Source organism: Chelonoidis abingdonii, chromosome 2 (genome assembly GCF_003597395.2).
Source record: "Chelonoidis abingdonii isolate Lonesome George chromosome 2, CheloAbing_2.0, whole genome shotgun sequence".
In the NCBI taxonomy this organism is placed as follows: Eukaryota; Metazoa; Chordata; order Testudines; family Testudinidae; genus Chelonoidis; species Chelonoidis abingdonii.
This window is the reverse complement of record NC_133770.1, coordinates 217,473,234-217,497,332: the sequence shown is the minus strand read 5'-3', so window position 1 is coordinate 217,497,332 and position 24,099 is coordinate 217,473,234. Positions and strand designations below refer to the sequence as shown.

Below are 24,099 nucleotides of genomic sequence, written 5' to 3'. Positions count from 1 at the left end.
CCGCCCGCAGGCCAATAACGTCGATTTCCGTCCACACTAACCCTAATCCGATATGTTTATATCGATTTTAGCGCTACTCCTCTCGTCTGGGAGGAGTACAGAAATCGATATAAAGTGCTCTTTATATTGATATAAAGAGCGTTGTAGTGTGAACGGGTACAGCATTAAATTGATTTAACGCTGTTTAAATCGATTTAAACGCGTAGTGTAGACCAGGCCTCAGACAGTTCCCCTCTCCCCCATACAGCACAGAACTGCCTGAAACTTCTAGGACACATGGCAGCTTGAACCTGTGTAGTACAGCATGTCAGATTCAGACTTCGATCTCTTCAGTCATGGCTGGCACCAGTGTATAAGGCAGCCCGAGACAGTTTAGACAGGATTGTTCCCCTGCCTCACCTGGTACTTGACTCCCTCCTGTGATGACTCGACCTGCAGGTAGTATGTGCAGGGGTACCTTTCACCAGCCCTCAGCCATCCCTCTTGCTAGTGACGGATGCGTCAGACTTGGGCTGGGGGGGGGGGGGCACATTTGGGAGACCTCAGAACAGAAGGTTCCAGTCTCAGGCAGATCTCACTCTCCACATCAATATCAGAGAGCTGAAAGCAGTACAACTGGCATGCCAGACTTTCCGAGCACACCTAGCAGGGAGATGGGTATCAGTCATGACAGACACCACCACAGTGATGTTTTATATCAACAAACGGGGGTGCACGCTCCTCTCACCTGTGCCAGAAAGCCCTCATGCTGTGGGACTTCTGTGTAGAACACTTGATACACCTGCAAACATCGTACCTCTCTGAAGTACAGAATGAGTTGGTGGACTATCTCAGCAGGTTGTTCCATGGCCATAAGTGGTCCCTTCACCTGGACATCGTGAACTCAATCTTCTATTAGTGGGTTTTTCCCGGATAGATCTGTTCGCCACACGACACAACAGGAAGCGTCAGCAGTTTTGCTCCTTTCTGAATCACAGCTCGAGCTCTGTCGTGGACATGTTCTTCCTCCCAAGGGGAGATTATCTCCTATATGCATTCCTGCCCTTTCCTCTCCTTCACAAGGTGCTCCTCAAGATATGGAGGGAAGCAGCTTTGGTGATTCTGATAGCTCCAGCCTGGCTCTACCAGCACTGATACACATCACTCTTGCAACTGTCCGTGAAAGCTACAGTCACCTTGCTGCTCTTCCTGGACTTACTAACTCAGGCTCACGGCCGTCTCCAACATCCAAACCTAGAGGCGCTGCACTTCATGGCATGGAAACTTCATGGCTGAACCCAATGGAGCTCTCCTGCTCAGACTTGGTTAGGCAAGTCCTCCTGGGCATTAGAAAGCACTCCACCAGGGCTACCAACCTTGCTAAGTGGAATAGATTTTCAATCTGGTCGGTGCAGCATTATCCATCCCCGACGCTCGACTCTGTGCCACTTATATTAGGATTATCTCCTTGATCTCAAGAAGCAGAGGCTGTCCATGTCGTCAGTAAGGGTTCATTTGGCCACCATCTCTGCCTTTCATCCAGGTCCGGAAGGCCGCTCGGTCTTTGCCAACTGTTTCCTTTGAGGACTTGACAGACTATGCCTGCAGGTCCAGCAGCCTGTCCTAGCTTGGGACCTCAATCTGATCCTTTCAAGACTCATGTGACTTCCCTTTGAACCTTTAGCAACATGCTCCCTGCTCCATCTCTTATACAAGATAGTGTTAACCTCAGCCAGGAGGGTATCTGAGCTCAAGGCCCTGACTTCAGAGCCCCCTTACACTGTGTTCCGTAAGGACAAGGTCCGGCTCAGACCTCACCTGGCTTTCCTCCCAAAGGTTGTCTCCCAGTTTCACATCAACCAAGACATCTTCCTCTCGGTATTCTATCCTAAACTGCACTCAAGTAGCAGGGACAAAGACTTCACTCATTGGATGTCCATAGAGCGCTAGCCTTTTACATCAGAGAACAAAACTTTTCCGAAACTCGGTGCAGTTATTTGTGGCAATGGCAGACAGAATGAAAGGTCGTCCTGTCTCTTCTCAACAGATTTAGTTGTGGATTACGTCATGCGTTCATGAATGCTGCAACCTGCCAGGGTTGCCTGCCCCTTTGATCACTGTGCACTCCACCAGGGTTCAGGCCTCTTCAGTAGCGTTCCTGGCACAGGTTCCCACCCAGGAAATCTGCAGTGCAGGGACATGGTCTTCCATTCACTCTTTCACCACTCACTATGCAATCACCCAGCAGGCCAGAGACAATGTGGCCTTTGGAGAAACAGTGCTCCAATCAATGAATGATTCAGACCTCATCTCCTGAACTTGAGCTTGTGAGTCACCTGACTGGAATGGCCATGAACAAGCACTCAAAGGAGAAAAATGGTTACTCACCTTCTCGTAACTGTTCTTCAAGATGTGTTGTTCATGTCCATTCCAATACCCACCCTCCTACCCCCCTGTCGGAATAGCTGGCAAGAAGGAACTGAGGGGGTGCCGGGTCGGCAGGGCTCTATATTGAGTGTCATAAAGGTGTGACTCCTCGGGGCACCCACACCAATCTGACAGATGCTGCAACGGGAAAATCTTCTGGCTACCATGCACATGCGCGCACACACACTTGATTGGAATGGACATGAACACCACATCTCAAAGAACAGTTATGAGGTGAGTAACTGTTTTTTCTGTACTGTAGTTTAAATGAATTACTCAAAGTTCTGTATTAATATGCTTAGTAAGGAATCTATTTGTCAAAAGACATTTCCTGAAACTTTTTTGGTGTCTGCATCATTGTAGACATAGTTGCTGACAGCTATTTTGAAATATAATTACCAAAATAATTGAAATTGGTGTGATTATATTGTGGTATTTTGATAAAATATGGAGAATTTGAAATAGTGTGCAGAATTAATTTTTTGGTGCAGAATTGCCCCAGGAGTAATCAATGCTCTGGTTCTTCTGAAAGAAGAGGCAGCTGGCAATAGTCACTAAACTGCTGGAAAAATCCAAGTTTAAGAGGTGAGATTACTCAAGGCTTCTTGGTGGTTGATGTATTAGCCACCCGGTCATGATGTTTTGTGTAATGATGCTGACACAGTTTAGTCCCATCTGGAACACTAGCTCCAAGTAATCTGTTGCTGACAAGGCTTTTAGGACTAACTCAAGTCACTACAGTGTCTCAACAACATACTACACAAGAATACAGCCACAAGAGCTCAAGTTTTTACTTCACCATTCATTTTGCAACAGGAAGAGCACTTTCACAGCACACTGTGAGAATGTCACACACAGCAACAATATATCTTGCCTGGTAACAAGTACCATTACAAAGGGCAATAAAAGAAATATACAGAAAATGATTTCATCTTCAGGATTTTCTAATTCATACCATCCCATTCAATCAGCTCATCTTCTAAATGCACTGTTTCACAGAAATAAATCTTTTGACAGACTAATTTTAGTGAGGTGTAGACAGGTTAAAATGCTATATATTTTATATATAAAAGAAACAAAGATTAAATACTTTTTAGTCAAAATGTCAATGAAAGACGCATAAGCGCTTTCTAAGTTCTAATTTCTACTTCAGTAGGAGAAAAACCTCAAAACATGTTCAACTTTATTTCTTGCCTCAGTTCCATTGTGTAATAAAACAATTGTGATAATCAGCTTTGGTTCTGTTAAGATTTCTAATTTGACTTTAGTTGAATCAGAAGTGTCCAAAGTACAACCCAGAGTTTCAATATAGGCTGAATGAAGAGGATCCATTTTGATTCAAGCTGTACTCTGAAGGATTACTATAGTAAAGATAAAGATGACAGCGATCTGCTCCATTTTATGTAAATGGAGTGCTGCCAGCAGGAGACCCTGACATGTTGCCAACTCAGCCCCCTGGACAGTTCAGGCTTGCTCCCCACCATGTTGCATGCAATTATATTTAGACAGGCATGTTAAGCCATATTCCATTTACGTGAAGGGGAAAAAAAATTATTTTAAAGCACATGAAAGATGGTTATATTAAGAAATCAGATTTTTGTGACGGCTGTCCGTAATAATTTAATTTTTTTTTTTTTTTTTTTTTAAATGTGGAAAAATGGGCTACACCTATATTGTGTATAAACAGATGTAGAATCTTGAACCAGATAGGATGATAGGGACTACTGCTCTTCTGTACCATTTATACTGTAGCCACTACTAATCTGGAATTGTCCATTTAAAAAAAATTGAAGACATTTAAGCTCTAAATCATGCAAAATATGATTAACTCAGCTACAATAATCTAATGTAACTGAACGGTTGGTTAAATCATCAGAACATTAGATGTGGTGACATTCTATTCTCACAGTGCCATTCTAAAATCCTAAGAGCCTGCCTTGCAGGCCAATATAAAAAACACAAGCACCAGGGTACACCCATTGTTTTTTCCTTTTTGGTATTCCAAGTCAACCACAGATTCCCTCATCTTTGGAAGGTGACATTTACCACTGTACTAACATGGTTAGAAGCAGCAAACTTGTTTCTTTTAAAGCAGTTATGCATTCAGTGCTATTCATTGTATATTATTGGTGGATATCCATCGCTTGAAAATGGTGACTTCTTTCCATGTTTTTGCACGTGATCTTCATTTGTTTTTTCCAAAGCTTCAATCTGTAAGACAGAAATAAATCCACTCTGAAGTTTTTATAAAAACTAGGCCTGTAAGCAAGTGCTTCAAAATACTGTGTTAAAACAACTAGTTCACGGGAGTAAACTAGTTCACACATTATGATCCATTTCCTGAATATCTAACTCTCGCAATGGTTCAGCCACAACTGCTTTAATCAAGGGTGTGATACGCAAAGTTTAGGAGATTTTAAGAAGCATCTACCTTGAGCAAATTAATGGAACAGAAGTATATACAATGCTTTCAGGTTCAGGGACAGGGTTTTTTGAGGGGGAGTGTCCCCCGGAGTCTAGACTGTGTCCAGAATTCCCCCAAAAGCACTTAAGTGTTAATTTTCTCAAGCCTAAAACACCACTGCTGTATCTCAACCCTCCCTGAAGAGTAGTGGTGGAAGTTCCAGAGTAGCCTCATGATGATGGGACAGCCCAGCCCAGCCCACCCAATGTCAATGGTACTAGCAGAGCAGTAAATAAAGTCACACTCAAGTGCTTTACATGATTAAAATAGCACACTCCTATTCTGTTTTGGTCTGCAGCCTGTAAAGAACTAGTGTGGGGTACTACTTTTTCCAATACTCACAGAAGAGAAGACAAAGAAATTAAGAGAAAAGAAGGAATGTAAATAGGGAGATAGGGACACCAGTGTGAAGCCCCACTAACAGCTTGGAAGTTATGGTTTGAGGCTTACAGAGGGGCTATCCAATTAGTCTTTGAAAGATCATATTGTGTAACAACATTCACACATTAATGCACCTTTCCCTATTATGGCAAATCATAAAACAAAATATTCAAAGGATTTTGTAGGAGAACGCCAAAACCATCTTACACCTCAATGAAGCATGGACACTTACCAGCATTTGAGAGTGGAGAAAAACTGAAACACTGGTAGCAGTTCCCTAGAATGTTACATTGTGTCTTATGTCTCTCCTCCTTTGGCTGAGCACACTGGTAGCACACCCAGTCAGGAGCTGATCAGAACTAAATTTCTCACCCCCTACATGTTTTTACATTAATACAGAAATACATAGTTTTATGGCTGGGACCAGCATGGGTCTGCACTGCTAGGGCCTATCAGGACAACTCTCCAATGCTTTACTACTACTAAGTGCCCTTTTACCTAGTAACTCAAGAATGCTTGAAGACATTAAACATTTATCTACACATCCCCTCTCCCTGCTTAAGACATTTCCTGCTTAAAACATCTCCCACATCATCTGATTTTTTTAGAATGTAATTGATATGACATCAGGACACATTTAAAAGAAATGAGTTACAGCTAAAATTAAATAAATAAAATCAGGAAGTAAAATGTGGCTTTAGAAGTCTAATTTTAGGATCCTAAATTTTTTGAGGATTGTAGCACATAAGCTTTATTTTTAGGTTCTAATCTTTTGCATTTAAAATGATTGAAAATAAGCAATAAAAGTTATATCATTTTTTTGAACAGCTTCTTTGTCCTTGCATGACCCCACTAGTATTTTTATTAAAAAACACACTCATTCAGTGGTTTAAGAAACATTGTGACTTACATATAACTGAGGTTTTAATTAAGATAACTGGTGTAATTTGTCTGTATCAGCTTCTGCTATTGCTATTTCAACCCAGAAAAATCAGAATTTAAAAAGCTGGAGATTTATGTTTACTATAGTTTCATCAGCTATCCTAACAGGATTAGTTATATAACTAAGAATGTTGAGGAAATAGGATTGTGGCTGGCCGCTAGCTAGCTGACCTTAATTTACTAGTATTAGATATCACCCACAGAGAGAATCTTACCTCAGCTAGGAAATCAGCTTCATTGTCAGCTGCAATATTTAAACTTGAGACAGCATTGAAGAGCTCCCGTTCATTAAGTGCTTCTGCTACACCTCCCTTCAGGAAGAACTGTTAAAAATGAAAGAATGTATTACAGCGTCTTTGTAATCAGAGTTTATAAAGTAGTACATGCAGTACATTTCACAAACTACAATTACTAATCAGATATGGAAGTAACACTTAAATTTGACTCCCCTCCGCCTTCCCCACCCCCCAAGACAACCAAGCAACATGATCCAAGAGCAGGTTTCAATTCTAGAAGTACCATTTTATTCCTCTCTAATGCTGAATCTCACTCCAATACGGTCTTCCTGTATCTAAACACATCACTCAACGTTTACAAGTGATCATTTCCAAAACTAAATTTTAAATATATGAAGTTGATAAAATCAAAGTCTGTTCCCTGTCCCCAGAAAAAGCCTTTTACATCAAAGTTTAAACTACAGGAAAAAAAAAAAAAAGCAAGCAGAGGTCACTAACTGCAGAACCCCTACCTGTGAAACATTCCTGCAGTCTCTGAACAAAAACTCAAGTCCATGAGGATGGGTTGGCTCCACAGATTGACTTACATCAATTAACCAGACCTAAAGTAAACAGAGAAAGGTACTGGTTCACATAGTCCATATAGACACTCAACATTAAACACACCTTTTTTCTACTTTAAGAATATGCTCACCTTTCCCTCATGCCATAGCATGTTGTACTCACTCAGGTCTGCATGAACAAGTGAGCACTCTTTATATAACTGTTGCATCATCTGCGAGAGGGAAGAAAAAATGCTCAATTAAGCAAAGAATATTTGTTTGAGTGGTAATTAGTCAGCACTGTTTGTACATCCAGGGTAAAGAAAAGCATTTTTTCCATCCAACTAGTAGTCACATTTCAAATTTACATGCAGTTGGCTAATGTGACGAATTGTGACTACACATCTTTTATTCCTGTTAAACAGAAATTACATGTTCAGAATTTCAAGGAAAAACAGTTATGCTAAAGAAAAACATTAAGAATTGTGAACTTATCTGAACTCTGTCAACCAGTCCAACTACAGTAGACAGATAGGCATGTTTAGACAACTCTTTTACCTCACACTCTATCGAACAGATAAGCACTCACTGATGACTTTTCACCCAGAGTCATGACATTAGAAATTACACAAAATGAATTAAAGTTGAACTTCAACAGTGAAAGTCCAAATACTTCAACACAAGTAGGAGAAAGACACCTCTAGATTCAATCTTACATTGTTCATTCTGGGTTTATGCATCTGCATTATATCTGCAGAATGTCAACTGAGTTCCTTTGAGCAAGGACCTCATCTTCCTTTATGTATTGAACACTGCCCAACACCAACTAAATTCAGTTTAAACGACATGTGTAGCTCCACAAGTTTCAGGGTTTAACTGCATAAGAGTGATTTGAGTGTACGTAAACACAGCTGATAAAATATTTGATCCAGCTGAAGTGGGGAATAAGCAATTAAGTATTTACAACTGCAGGTCAAGGGCTATAATTTTAATCTCTAGCACTCACACTGACAGGTATATATCAGACTGGCTGAGACAGTTAAAGGGCTTTAGAGTAAAGTCCTCCATTGTTTTGTTTGTTTTTTTTTAAAACCAGAACAACTTTAATCCCACCTTAGTTACCCTCACACTTCCCTCACACCCTCCAAACAAATCAACAAGACAGTTTGGTTAATGGAGCTACTTAAACATTACTTAGCAAAGGTACATTAGAGAGATTAAAAATGATAATACAAATATTCATATAGGACCAGACCAATTCAACAGAGACACTCACTAGATCACTAATATTCTTTACTGCTAAGCAAATTCTGCACCAAAAAATTAAAAATTCTGCACACAACATTTTAAAATTTGTCAAATTGTATTTGTCAATAAATAAATGTGGAAGCTCCAGCATGGTGTGGATAGGCAGGCAGGCTCAACCTGGCAAGATCCAAGTGTGGAGGGGCTTAGTGTGTGTGGGGGATCCAGTTGTGGGTGAGAGGGCCCTATGTGATACAATCTGGATGCACAGGAGCTTGCTGGAGGGTTCTGAGTGCAGGGGCAATGGGACTCTGAACAGGAGGTCCAGGTGAAGGTGGTTGGGGCTCGGCAGGATTGTCTGTGTGCAGAGGGGAGGGTCTGGATGAAGGGGGTGAGGCTCAGCAGAGTGGGAGTGCCAAATGCACAGGGGATGGGCAGATTGCAGGAGGGAAAACAGTTCCCCGTAATGATCCCCTCCCCCGCACTGAAAAGCGATGATGGCAGGAGCAGGGCAGGGAGGGGGGAAAGCTTCGTGTATCCAGGAGGGGTTTCTGGGGACGGGTCTGACCCAGCACTGGCTCCTTGCAGGGGAAGAACAAGTCCCACCGTCTCCTGCTCCCAGCCTAATCAGGAGTAGCATCTGAGCCCAGCACAGGGTAGGAGCCACCAGCCAGAATGTCCCTTGCCTCCCTCCCCTGTGGTGATTACCTCTCCACCAGTTGCTCCAGGCACGTGAAATGACATGCTTACACTGCTAGGGAGGGGCACATGACCGCTCTCATGGCTTCCCTTTGCTTTCCCATCAAAAAGTCATTTTTTTTGCAGGGAAACAAAGAATCTGCAGGGGAAATGAATTCTGCGTACACACAATGGCGCGGAATTCTCCTAGGAGTAATTCTTCCAAAACCTGGGACCTTTGACCTGGAACAGTGGTTTTCTACCAAGCGCCAGTTTGCCACCACTCAGCATTAAGTTTGTTTTCTATCCAAGTTAATTCCAAGTCTTATTTTACCTCTCTCATACATCATTTCTGGTTTATCCTCATTTATTCATATGCCCCAAAACACACCTATTGCAAAACATTGCTGATATGGAGGTCCAGAGGTTTTATATATTGTAAAGAATACGTACATAGGTACAATTGTCATCTATACTACTCTCTAAGGAATTGTTACTAGAATGTTGGGTAAAGACATCAGCATCATCTTACATGAAGAATTTGATAGTAGGCCTTCTTCATGTCTTCACTACTGAGTTTTACTTCCTTCAGTTTAGGAGCTGGAACTTGATCCTGGCCAATGAAAGACATGACCAGGATGTGTTTCTTAAGCATAACCACTTGTGGACAAGGGATTCCTGCTTTCTGCATTCTGTAGATCAGAAGATAGATATTATTGCAAGAGTAAGTCAAAAATTCATGCTAGTTCTTCTCTGGTGCTAAAACATTTTTTCAAGCTTATTCTGGATTAATGTAGTAATTCACACAGAATATACATAAAAGCAATGGAAGCCATACAGTGGATTCCAAAAACATTATGCCTTGAAGGCTACAAACCTTTTATTTTCATTTTAGATTGTAATTTTCAGAGGTAAACGCTAGTGGCTTCAAAGACTTGATTACAATACAGGTCTGGCAACAATTTAAAAATGACCAACGGACACTTTTTTACTTGAAAGATTTCCCAATATACAAAATAAATGTGCTCAGTTATACAATCCTGAGCTTGAAAGCATATAGGGAATAAGGAAGGACTGAACATTTGTAGTATTTCAACTGTATGAATTAAAATTATATGTAATAAGATGTGAGAGTTGGAGTAAACATATGCATTAAGGCCCCCACATCAAAGTAGGACTTTACAGCGATCTAGCAAAGCTTCCTTGAAAAATAGGGGGGGAAAAGCCAGACACTAATACCAATTATACTGTTTTTGTACCTTGTTAGATTGTGCATTTCTTTCTCTGCCCACATACGGATAACCTTCCGTGGATTCAGTTTACTGAAGCGATCTTTAAACCTGTAGTCATCCTTAATATATTTGTCACGGTTCTTGAATTCATTAAGGGTAGTTTTAAATACCTTTAAGGCACATTCTGGAGGTACAGCTTTATCATCCTCATCCGTTCTTATGATTGAAAAAAAACAACATAAAACAAAAATTAAAATGTTTAATCTATATCTAGGTCTCTAGCACAATCGAGTTTGTTTTCAGTAGCTGCTTGGGGTGGCCAAAGGTGAGGGGCAGCACGTTCGCCTCTTTGGTGGCAGGTCCCTCACTCCCTCTCGGAGTGAAGGACCAGCCACCGAATTGCCGCTGAAGACTGAAGCGGTGGTAGAGCTCCTGCAGATCACGACTCCTCCCTCTGCTTTTCTTTTTGCTGCTCGGGGCAGCAAAAATCCTGAAGCCGGCCTTGTTTGTTTCTAAAAAAGGAGTTTTAAGATCATGCAGAAACAAAACACTGAATATAAAGTTGAAGTTAAGACCATGAAAAGACTGCAGAGCTCCCTGGCTAAACCTGGTTCTTAAACCAATTCCAGTATTAATATCGTGTGAAGGACTTCAATTATGAAGACCAAAAGTTTATCAAGTAGGCTTATTATACATTTCTAGAATGAAATGGAACTGATACAGTTCAAATATTACTTGGTTAAATGCAACATCTGTAAAAGGTGAAATATGGAAATCACTGTATGTCCAATCACCCAATAGCCCCTTTTTTACAGTCTACTTTCTTCTCTCTGTTGATGTTTGTCTGTACAGTGGATAGAGTTGAAACCCAGGTTAACATTTTAACTCCACTTTTACATAACATTTTATGACAATTATGGAGCTATCTATAATAATTTATGAATACTATATGCCTGGTTATTGGGATGATGTTTACTATATGAATATATTTCTTATATAAATGTATTGGTTTATTCTGGAACACAGGGAGGAAGGAGAAGGATGGCTCAAGATATCTACTTATCAGCAAACATTTAAGAGTTAAGGGACAATGCCAGAATGATTAGCTTTCCTGGTTCTGTCTCCAATCAGCCTATGAAACTGGTTTGACAAGGAAAGGCCAAACCCCAGATGCAGGAGAACAAAGAACTCTGGCAGGGTTAAAGGTCAGTTCAGGCACCTGTAAGAACCTATGGCCACGTCTAGACTACGCACCGTATCGGCGCCTTAAATTCGATTGCTCGGGGATCGATATATCGCGTCTAATCTAGACGGGATATATCGATCCCTGAGCGCGCTTATATCGATTCCAGAACTCCACCAACCCCAACGGAGTTCCGGAATCGACATGGCGAGCCGCGGACATCGATCCCGCGCGGTGAGGATGGGTGAGTAAATCGATTTTAGATATTCGACTTCAGCTACGTTATTCACGTAGCTGAAATTGCGTATCTAAAAATCGATTTTACCACGTAGTGTAGACCAGCCCTATGACTGCCTATATCACCATCAGGAATTGTAGCACTTTATGTAAGAGACCTAACTGTTGATGTCAGTTTTAAAATCCTTTAACACTTTCTTTCTCTCGCTAAATAAAAACAATTGTTTTAAGATGACTGTTTGGTCACTCTTCCACTTGCTCCCAAAGGGAAGAAATGCAGATGTCTAGCTGGATCTGCTGGGTTAAATAAGTGGTTGACACAGACCAAGTACTGCACCCAGATCCCAGCCTGACTGGGATAATGGCAAGAAAGAAAAAGACAAGTAAGGGCATGAGGCCTAACACTGAAGGTGGGCCCAAAACAAGGACACATGTACAAGCCTATGAAGGTTTATACTTAAAGTTTTATGTTAATTTTCTAGGCTATTTTTGGAGAAGAAAAATAGCAGGGATTTTTTTTTTTTAAATGTACTTTTTGGTTTTTTACAATTAATCATTTTATATATAAACTTCAACTAGGGATGTAAAAGGTGAAACCAGTAACTGGTAAGCATTAGGCTTACCGGTTAACCAGCCTTAACCGTTAACCCCAGCGAGGCCCCTGAGAGCTACCTCGGTTAACTGATCATCATTTAACTGGTTAACTTTTTAAACTGCTATTTACACCCTTTACTTCAACAGGGACAACGATATTGTAAATACACAAAAATCTCAGAATACAAAAACCCAGACCGCTAAAGTGTTTTGCTGCTTCTTCCCATTTTTATATCATCTCACCATTAAGGTCAGTGTTAATAACTGATCACCACTCTGTGTCAGCAACTCGTCACACCTGACATTCACTACACCTCACATACTGCTGTCATGATATTTACTTAAAAGGTGATGTGATAATATCGTTTGAAATCTTCCACCACAATGGTCATTAATGTTGCTGTGAAATGTATGTAACAACTTTGTAGGTGAAATTATGGATATTCTCTGAAATATCCTGAAGACTGTAAACAGACAAGAGTGACAAAAACAGGTTTCTTCTATATAAAAAGGGAAAGAAAATATGGGGGCAGATGCCCTGTCTAGGAAAGAGGGCTCTATGTATTAACACTGTATACGGACACATTGATATCATGCTTTACAGTCTTTGTCCAAACAAAAGGGAGAAACAGGTTTTACAGACAGGAGGGAAGGCAGCTATCTACCTGACTCAAATGAATGAAATTAAGCGAGGTGTGACTAAATACAATGGAAGATGTATTTACATAGAAATCAGCAGGGTGATGGGAAGGGAAGAACAGCATGAAGTCACTCTGCTGCTTGAAACAAGGCCATTGAACTTTGAGAAATATAAGCAAAGACAGAAGCCATCTTTCACATCCATCACTAGACAGACAAGGAAATACAGCTGTTGGAAGCTGAGAAAGATGGGTCCTTCAACCAAGGTGGGGGTGGAGGGGCAGGGATTGAAGTCTCTGAAAAAACTGAATATATAGGAGAGACAGACCTGCTTAACCAGCGTCTTGTACTTCTGTGGGAGGTGCTGACTGAGGGAAAGTCAGCCAGGGCTGGGAAGAAGGAAGACTGGTGACAGACACTATCTTGAACAAAGCCTGTACACCTTGTTAAATTAAATTTTAGACTTGTAGATGCATTTTTACCCACTTTCATTTGCTTATAACTACTTCTTTTTTTATTTCTTTTACGTGGCAGTCAGCCAGCCTATGTCCTATTGTTAATAAATTTGTTTTATTTTTACTATAAACCAACTCAGGGCCGTGCTTGAGGGAAGGGTGTACTCATCCCAGCTAATAAGCTGCAAAGTGCTTTTGTCTCTTTAAAGGAGGTGTTCTCAAACTAGGGGTCATGACTCAAGGTTATTACATCGGGATTGTGAGCTGTCAGCATCCACCCCAAACCCCGCTTTGCCTCCAGCATTTACAATACTGTTAAATATAGTTAAAAGGTGTTTTTAATTGGTAAGAGGGGGTCACACTCAGAGGCTTACTTTATGAAAGGGATCACCAATACAAAAGTTTGAGAACCACTGCTTTAAGGGAACAAATGAACCTTATCTCTCAACTTGCCAGGAGAGGGCTAGGCATTGCAGTACACATAATTTTGGGAAAATTCAGTACTGGGAGTGTGTTGGGGTCACCTTGCTGGTTGTAACCAAGGCTGGTGAAAGCCAGAGTGGGACTGCAGAGAGGATGCTGAACCAGGGCTGTCTAGCGCACCGACACACACCCAGGGTGTGACCTGCATGCTTGTATGCTTGCTGAGACAGCTCCCAGGCTGGAAGCTACAGCAGCAAAGCACTATAAAGCACCCTAGGGTTGCAGAGCAAGTAGTGACAACGCCTTTCTGGTCTGGATTGCACCCCAAAGCATGACAATCACACACTTACTTTCCTCCATAAGCATGAAAAACAACAGATTCTTTTCCTGTGCTAATGCAGCCAGTAATGGTCTCCAGTATCCCAGCATTGACCATCTTGTACAAAAGTAAACGTGTTTTAGGATCCACTGCTTTCTCCTACAGGAGAAAGGGAGAAAAAGTAAACATGCGAATGATTTATCTAAATTCATTTAAACCAAGTGGTGGTTCTGATTATTTAGAGGATAATACCCTTTCCATCTGATTTGAATCAACAGGCAAAATGTGTTCTCATGAAAAATCTAGGAGAAAAAGCTTAAGTAGGATGTTCTTGTTTCTACACTTTAGCAGAACACCTCTTTTATCCCAAGACTTATTTTACTTAACGCTGTTTTTTTTTTTTTATAGATTGTAAGCTCCTTGGGACAAGGACCACATCTTTGCTGTTATGCACTGAGAAGAGCATTTCATATTGCACATTTCCATCTTTGAGTCTCAAAGAGCTTTACAAACATGAAGCCTGAATACCTCAGAGGTGTTTAGATATTATACCCATTTTACTGACTGACAACACTGAGATGGACAGTTCTTTTAACCTCTCTCTAAATTCCCGTAACTCAGTGGCAAAAATCAAGACCACCGCACTAGAATTCCCCCCTATCCCCCCCCAAAAAATCAACTGTTTCAACCAATCAGGAATACCAATTGGTTTTCTAGATGAAAAGCTGAGGGAGCTCAAACAGCAACGTATCTTCTTGAAGCTCTAGTTATGAAGATAATTTAAAGTAGTATACTCCAGGTATCTAGGATTAATCCCTTCTTTTCTCAGGATTTCTATAACTAAGTTCTAAAGGAAATTCCAGAATTAGTTGTGAAGCAGATGATCAGCTCCAAGGTATTAAAGATACAGAAAGCCCAAGCAAATTGGTAATAACTTGATTACTCTTATTTTGGGAAGCCTATCAAAATATTGCATGCATTTATATGTCAGCTGTGACCATAGTATCTGAGCACAATACACATGGCTTAGATGAAGACAAAGAGTTTCCTACTATAGGAGTTAATACAATACAACCTTATTCAGTAATCCCCATGTCAAACATTGCTCATTTGGTTTAGTCAAAATGGATTACTCTTTCTAAAATGTATCAAAATGATATGCAAGTTGGCGTGGAAGGTTTGGGATTTAAAATGGCTTAGCACCAAGACATACAGCGGTAGAATGCTCCTTCTTCTCATGGAGCCTGGCACTTCGACGTTCCTCAGAGTATGCATGTTGCTTTAAGGCATTAAATACTTGATTGGATAGTTTTAAATCCATTCCAATTCCATCTCCAACCTGAAAATCAGGTCCAAACTACAAAACAGACAAAGTATTTAACAAATAATACTACTATTAGAGACAGACAAAAAGATACAGCAAATGAACAAGATTTTGAGTCCAATATTCAAGAACTATCTTTTACTATGCTCCGCTTCAGAACTGGAAGAGTGGCTGCTTCAGTTAATGCTTCTGTGACAGCATTCCACCAAGCAAGTTTTACAGAGTGCTAACAAAATGTGCCAATATAATTTTAAATCAAGAGCTAAGCAATTGCTCTCACTCACTCTGTAAGTAGATTACCCATCATTTATCCTATAAAGATAGAACTGGCATGCATTTCCTTCTTTCTAATATTTTCTGATACAGCTATGTTAATATGCAAATATTTATTGCTGTTCAGAAATAAAAAAAAGTTCAGTTTTCCACCAATACTTACCTCTATCAAAAAATTAATCCAAATGTTTCACAGTCTTCATTTAAAGGATAGTTAGAATAACATTCTGCAGCGTACAAACATACATTTCTCTAAAATCCTCCAAATATTGATTGATTTAAGGCATTTACACATATTATGCTTGCACACACAAGATGGACCTTACATTTTCCATTCGAGCAGTATTCTTTCTTCCACATACAACCTCATCATGTTTGGTGGTAATTTCTTTTCCTTTTCCTATAAAGCCCTTTTTTGGAGTAGTGGTGGGTTTATCTATCGATAGTGAATAGTACAAGTCAAAGTTTATGTATACACAAATATAGGTGTAATATATTTGTAACTATTCCATGATGCCTACAATAGGCAAATCAATTAAATTAATTAAAAATGTAAAAAGCAAACAAGAGTCCCTTCTGTGAAGCATTCTGCACACTTCGTGGACTTCTAAAATAATACATCCTATGTTACAGTCTGGCACATACTCTAGGAAGGAATAGATGACAGACACATAGGTCCTCCAAACAGGTAACCTCAAATACCCAGCTATTAAGACTAATCAATGTGTTCTATGCTGCATATTGGGCATTGAAGTCTTCATTACAATGTACTGCCTTGATACCACACCCACCGGCAACCTAATTTTTAATAAATAAGAACTTTACAAAGGGCACATGTAATCAGAGACCAAAATATTAAAAATAGGAGCCTAAAGTTAAGCTCCTAAATTAAATAATAAAGAACAAACAAATAAAAAAACAACCAAACAGCATGATTTTCAGCTGCGCCAAGTACCCAATGTCTCATTTCTAATTTCAGGCTCTCACTTTTGAGAATCTTGGCCTATATAGTACATTTTGTACACACAGTAAATTCAGTCAATACCTGCTCTATAGGGATCATGACGGGTATCCTGCCAGTCAACCTCATCTTCTGAGCTGTCACTATCCTCATAGGGATGCACCTTTCGGTAATTTTCAAAGGATATGGAGACTTGGGAAACAAAACAAATTAGAAAGTTTGTAATTAACATGCATTCACCACTACCTCACAGCTCAGTCAATTCAAACAGGTGTCATAAAATAAATGTACTTGTTTGTCTAACAAGACTGTTATGTCTGATGGTAGTACCTTTGCTATCGCCATTGAACTTTTTCTCTTCACGTCTAAGCTGTGCATCATACTCCCTGTCAAACTCCATTTGCAGCATCTGGGCTAGCATTAGGTCACTGGAAGTGTCAGTGTTTTCTCCTGTAATAAATGGCCCTTTGGCAACACTAAGCACAAAAAAAAAAAAAAAAGGGAATAAAAGTTCTGTTAACATAGTAAACACACAGTCTTGTATCCCCTTAACTTATTCCAGACTGAATACAGAATCTTGGAGAAACTGCATTTAAATGCAAAACTTCTCAATAATTAACTATGGTTAAGGTTAAGATTTTGTCATGCTTATTTTAAGGAAAAGTCAGATACGTGAATTTTTGTTTCTTGCCCACGACCTAAGCCCATGACCTGTCTGACTTTTACTAAAAATAATGGGGGATAATGCATCCCTTTTAAGAGTCTGATTTGTCTTACATAACCCAAGTCTCACCTCACTTAGAAGTGCTTGCTTACAAAATCAGACATAAAAATACAAAAGCACCACAGCACACTATTACTGAAAGATTATTCTCTCATTTTGTCTACATGAAATTTTAGTTTGTACTAACTTTGCTACGGCTTTTTGCAAAACTAGGCAAATATCTATATGAGCTGATACACCCTGGAAGATCTCTGCGTACCTCTGGTTGAGAGCTACTGGTCTAAAAAGCCCTCTCCACGAAAGTAGTATGAACTGGGAGAGAACAAGATTATGAGTGGATCTCATGAAGAGAGCCACATGATTCAGATACTGGAGAACCACTGGAATAGGTGTTTTTAACAAATTTCTAGAGGAGCTACCATAAATCGACCAAGAAAAGGGTGAGAGAGAGGAAAATATTTACTGTGGTATGGTAACTACACACCTTTACTTAAGATACCATGTAGGAAGACCTATGATGACTCGGCATTCATCAAGTTTACTAAGCCAACATTTAAGTTCAAAGGTGATTAACTTACGTAACCACCTCAGGAAAAGCAACTTCTTCTTCTAGTTGCAGCTCTTTTGCCAACTGTTCACTCATCACATCAGCAAGAGAGCATGATATTGCTGCATGTTTAGGGGTTCCCCATGGACACTGCAAAGAAACATTCTGTTGAAATACGGCAACTAGATATACAGGCTACTTTCTTTGTTAGTACAGTTAAACTACCAATAGGTTCAGCGCAAACTGATGTAGTCTTGATTTCTCTTTCTTTCACAGACTCTCAATACTGTTAGACTAAAGTACAGCAGTACTCCTTTAAGTGACCACCATAAGGTAAATAGGGAAGAGGGCAGTGCCAATTCTTCAGAGGATTTGGATTGTTAGAGAATATATTCACAACACAGTATGTTGTAAGAGCCACCTGGTAATAGCAGACAATCAGAACTGGGAATTTCTGTAAAACCTCCCTTTTGAGAAAGTTATGTGAACAACACTTTGGGGCTGAAGTTTACCATATTTTCTCTCAGCTTAGGATTCTTCCCCCCCACCCCCAATTTGGAAAAATTATCTGTTCAAACATTTGAATGACAAAAGTTAAATATCTCTGAATATTGAGTTATAAATGTGCAAAAAGCATTGGTTCAGCCAAGTCTCCAAGTTAAAACAGTTTGAAAGATTATAGTGAAACAGTAACAATTAAAAGTTACACATTGATTGGTAATGAAGTCCACTGGGCTGGGCTACTTCTAAGAAGGGAGAAATTAGCTCACAAGTTTAAACACTTCATAGACTTCAAGCATCAAATCCTGTGAATACAGCCATGCAAAATAAACTTTGCACCTGAATGTAGTCCAACTGAAGTCTTCCCGTGTGGATGCCATTTCAGGCACTTTTACATCCAAGATAGTGTGTCCCAGTAAAGAAACCTGTTATTTTCAACAACTGTATTTCATCTATATCGCCAACACTGAGAACAGATTTTAAACTGGCCACCAACTCACTCTAGAGGTTTTATTAGAGATAGTATTGCCATAGCACAGCACCTACAGATCTTGATCAAGTCAGGTCCACATTGTGCCAAGCACTAAAAGCAAAATTCATCTTAAAAAGTAACTTATTCTAAGGAAAAACACACTGAAGTTAATATCTATTTTTTTTAAATCCAGTAGAATGTGTTTATACATTTCTCAGCAACATATTTTTTTAGACTGAAACAAAATGAAAACTAGAGAGCAGACTTGTTTGTTTCAGTAACAGATACAACACATTCCTTCAAAACTAAAGGAGACATCTCTGAGATGTAACCAAAAAAGATTTCATAGGTCTAAATTCTGGATCCAATCTGAGTTTTGTCACTGACTTAAATGGAGATAGAGTTTTGCCCAGAATCGAGGTCTAAGTGCACTGACCCACCTGTCAGGGTTCCAACAGGAACTTTAGCCAGCAAGCAGTAGGCTGAACACGAATGCGTCAGCAGTGAACTGAAATTGATTTCAGGCTGCAGAGGAACAGACAAAGGTCTGTTCATCAGTATTGGAAACCAACTCTGAGCCCTTTTTTTGCTGAAAAGATTTGAGTATACTCTTAATTTCTTAAGGCAATTTACAGTAAAGTATTTGAGCACTGAAAATGTTAAAAGATGTTTATTTCATCTATGTGCATTTCTCATTGCCATGCACATAGTCTGCTGAGTTAGAGCTTAATATGCCTTGACATGTCCTTCTGCAGAAATACTTAAGTCTTTTTTAATCTACAAGCATGTCATTACAGTGAGGACAAAGTTAGTAAAGGCCAGAGTAGATCACCATCTTTCAGAGTTTAATACAATAGGTCAAGACTGGTTAGGACACATTGTACCCAAATTACATTCTGGAAAAGGTTTCAAGCCACAGAAAAAAATTGATTTCTACATGTCTGTAGCAGTTAGATGTCCCACTTTAGGCTACGCCAGAAGGTTTGAGACAAGTTCTAGTTCTCTCCTGGCACCTGAGAGTAGACCCCAAGGCTAAATTTCATCACTTCTATGAGGGAACAGTTTAATAATTCCATCAGAGCAGATACACAGTAATGGAGAGGTACAGCATATGTTCACCTAAATTGGACTCTACCATTGGCATGCCAAATTTTAACTCAAGTACCAAATGGATCCATAGGTAGATGTGGTCATGCTTAATACTTACATGGCACGTACCACATTCAAAGCACCATGCAAACATGAATCCAGTTTGAACCCTAGTGCATTAGATGTGAGAAGAAAAGTGAAAAATGACTTGCCCAAGGCCTTGCAACAGTTAGGACACAGAAGCTCCTGGTTCTCAGACCTTTCCTCAGGACCATGGTGTCTTCCACTACCTGTCTTGATGGTCTTTGTTCTCGGTAGTCCAGATCTGAGCTTCCCAGATACAAACTCACAAATGCAACCTCCCTGCTCCTCCCAGCATAGATTGAAGGCAAGCCCTAGCAACAGCCTATTGTTTAACTTTGTTGTGGTGTTTCCTTCCTAGTTAAGGGCGAGGAGAGAAAAAGGGGACTTTTTAGGGCAACAATATCATACAAGAAATCTGGATGACCTTGACAACTGGAGAAACGGAAGTTAGATGAAATTTAATAATGCGAAGTCATGCACTTAAGGACTAACAACAAGAATTTTTGACATAAGCTGTGGACGTATCAGTTGGAAGCAACAAAGGAGCAGAAAGATTTGGATGTACTGGTCAATCACAGTATAATGTGATCAACGTGATGTGGCAATGAAAAAGGATAGTGCAATCCTAACATGCATCAGATGAGGTACTGCCAGGGAACAGGGAAGCGTTATTACCATTATACAAGGCAATGGTAAGCCCTCATCTGGAATATTACGTGCAGTTTTGGTCACACACATTTAAGAAACATTAATTTAAAAGGGGACAGGTGGCGAGAAGGGCTACTAAAATGATCAGAGAAATGAAGAAGCTACCATATGAGAGGAGTCTTAAAAAGTTTGTCTTATTTAGCCTAACAAAACAAAAGCTCAGGGGAGATATGATTTCTCTCTGTAAATACATCAGAAGAGTAAACACAAGTGGGGGAGATGAGTTATTTAAGTAAAGGACCAATGTTGGCATAAGAACAAATAGACATGAACTAGCCATCAATAAGTTTACGCTAGAAGTCAGATGAAAATTTCTAACCATCAGAAGAGTGAAGTTCTGGAACAGTTATCCAAGGGGAGCAGTGGAGGCAAAAAAACCCTCACCTGTTTCAAGACTAAACTTGATAAATTTATTAAAGAGACAGTATGATGACACTGCCTGGAATGCTATGTGGCCTACCCATGACTGCTATCAACAAATATCTCCAATGGCTACAGAAAGGGAGGGCTTCAAGTACTACAGAAAATTCTTTCCCACATCTGTCTAGTGGGTCTTGCTTACATACTCAGGGCTGGTCTACACTAAGGGGGAAAACTGATCTTAGATACGCAACTTCGGCTATGTGAATAACGTAGCTGAAGTCGAAGTATCTAAGATCGAATTACTCACCATCCTCACGGCACGGGATCGATGTCCGTGGCTCCCGCTGTCGATTCCGCAACTCCGTTCGGGTTGGTGGAGTTCCGGAATCGATATAAGCACATTCAAGGATCGATATATCGCGTCTAGATGAGACGCGATATATCAATCCCCAAGCAATTGATTGCTACCCGCTGATATGTCGGGTAGTGAAGACGTAGCCTCAGGGTCTAACAGCTCACCATATTTGGGATCAGGAAGGAATTTTCCCCAGGTCAGACTGACAGAAACCCTGGAGAGTTTTTTTTTTAATCTCTCATTAAAGTAGGGCACAGATCACTTACTAGTCTGAACTAGAATATATGGTGGATTCTCTATAACTTAAAGTCTTTAAATGAAGATTTGAGGACTTCAGTGACTCAGCCAGAGGTTTTGGGTGTATTAGAGGAGTGGGTTAGGTTCTGTGCCCTGCAATGTGCAGGACGTCAAACTAAATGATCATGATAGTCCTGTCTGGCCCTAAGGTTTATAAGCCTAAAACCTCACTCGTCCCTAGAGAGGAAAAGCAGCTTTGGCGCAGCTCAGGGAGTAACACTGGAAACACCAGCCCTAGGAACTGCTTGGGGCCCGGACCAGTCTCTGCTGCCATCCGCGAGCCCTAGAAGGAGGCGATGAGGGAGGCCGTCTCCCCCCACCCCCCACTGTCCTTCCCCGCAGGGCCCGGGTCAGCCCTGGCCGTGGGGCGGTCGGTGAAATCCGGCCGCGCTAGCTAGGAGGGAGAAACGGAGCCGAGCCACCGCCTACAATGACTCATCAGCGGCTCCTTCCGTCCCTGCGGAACCGGACTCTCCCCTCGCACGCAGCAGAAACCCCTGGGGCAGCGCTTCCCGCGGGGAAGGGGACTCAGAACAGGACCGTCGCCACCCGGGGGAGCCCCTCACGGTACCGCCCCTCACCTTGTTCTGCCACGCGGGGCTCGGGCCGGTCTCGGGGGCGGCAGTGACTCCTACCGGATCCATCTGCGCATCCAGAGAGCGGGGCGGCGGGCGGGAGACAGACACGGTGCGCGGGGAGGGCGGCGGCGGCAGCAGCAGGAGCGGGCGGGAGGCAGACACGGCGCGCGGGGAAGGCGGCAGCGAAGGAGGCGCAGCGGTGGGAACAGGGGCTGAAGTCCGGGCAACTAGCAGCAGCGTCAGAGACACAATGAAACCAACACTTCCGGCTTCGCCCCACTTCTCTCTCCTCCGACCTTCAGCTTGGACTTCCCATTGGTCGAGGAAAATACTTCCGTTGTTTTGACACGCCTACTGGCGGTGATGTCATCGACCTCTCCGTGGCCGGCTTCCTGCTGCTCTGTTCCGCCCTATGACCCCTTCCTGCGAGGTGCGCATGCCCCAGAGCCTGCCGTGGAAATCTAACTGTGGGGGCTGTGGTACTAGCCCCTCAGTACAGGGCGAGGGCAGGACGGGTAGAGGGCGAGTAAAGGAGTAATGGGGAATTTGAAGAGTTTTCCCAGAGCTTGAAAACAGAAACTCTGCCCACAGAAGAAGTCGGTTTTTTACCCAGGAAAGCTTATGACCTGTTAGTCTTTAAGGTGTCACTGGACTCCTTGTTTTTTCAGAGAAGGGCACGTACAATGCCTTAGCTACACACCCATGGGCATTACAGCAGACACTAGCTCAGCTATTCAACATGTTGAAAAAGAGTCAAAGGTGCCTCAGATATTATTCATGGCAACCAAGCACCTTAAACCTGCTCAGACACGCTCTTCCTTGCTATGTGTTCTTGTCCATAGAGACAAGGTCTCTCCATCCCCTGCCTTGTCCCTATGTGCCAAAAAGTGTACAAGATCTACTCTCATCAGCAAGTGGAAGACTGAAATGCAGCATTGCCAACTCTCAGAATTCAAAAATAATGAGTCAGGCCTCAAAGATGATGAGATCACCTTAAAAATTCATGAAATTTTTCTTAAAAAAGAATACTTTTGGGTTCTTTTTGTCTTCCAGTTTCTGAGCCTTTCGGGTGCGCTCAGCTCATGTTTTTAGGCTTTCTTTACAACTGCAAGGATTAGAAAGAATTTGGAATGAATAGAATTTAGGAAAGGTTATTCAGCAAATTAGCTTAGCAATACCCACAAAACTACTCTAACAATGAGAGAATGATCAAAAAGTTTGATTATCTGAACTAAATATCACAGATTAGGGACCCTAATCCAAAGAAATGAACAGATAAAAGTAGTTTGGGAAAACATAACAATATGGTTATAAAGATACACAAACACAAGAGGAGAGCTTTGCTAATAAGCAAAATAGGAATATCAGCTTTCTAACTAAAGGAAATGACCCAGAGAAGAAAAAGAGATAAGACCAAGAAAAGAAAATAACTCACTTCTCACTGACCTCATAAATCAAACTCTCCCGGAATCACAAATTCAAAATAGCCATTTGGTAGATGTAGACTCAGAAGGAAAATATTTAAATAAAAATTACTTTTCCTGGGAATAGTTATCAGTCAAAAAGGATTGATTCTCAGGTACACTGTGACAACTTTATGGCACTGTGCAAACACAAAACTGCTCTAAAGCCGCTTACTCAGCCTTTGGCAGTTTCCCCCACAGAAGGGGAATCCTCTGGTAGCACAGAGCCACTAAAGTGGCTCCTATACCATTTCTCTTCCAGTTGCTGGCATAGATGTGAGGTGCCTTGCGGATCACAGAATGTAAGAATGGCTATAAGACTAAAGTTAGGATCCTAAATCCTTATTTATCAGCTACATTAAAACAACTTGATTTTCAGAAGTG

The 24,099-nt window shown here is 41.0% G+C and overlaps 1 protein-coding gene across 1 annotated transcript; it reads right to left on the bottom strand.

The window, feature by feature from the left end:
• Positions 1 to 3,181: 3,181 nt before the first annotated feature.
• Positions 3,182 to 22,544, bottom strand: RIOK3 (RIO kinase 3). Its single transcript, XM_032795815.2, has 13 exons — positions 22,256 to 22,544; positions 17,837 to 17,955; positions 16,865 to 17,010; positions 16,619 to 16,726; positions 15,900 to 16,009; positions 15,190 to 15,333; positions 14,008 to 14,135; positions 10,154 to 10,342; positions 9,427 to 9,586; positions 7,124 to 7,204; positions 6,942 to 7,031; positions 6,409 to 6,516; positions 3,182 to 4,617 (listed from the first exon to the last, which is right to left on the bottom strand). Exons 1-13 carry the CDS (start codon positions 22,316 to 22,318, stop codon positions 4,516 to 4,518), a joined length of 1,548 nt encoding a protein of 515 aa, XP_032651706.1. The 5' UTR covers positions 22,319 to 22,544; the 3' UTR covers positions 3,182 to 4,515.
• Positions 22,545 to 24,099: the final 1,555 nt, after the last annotated feature.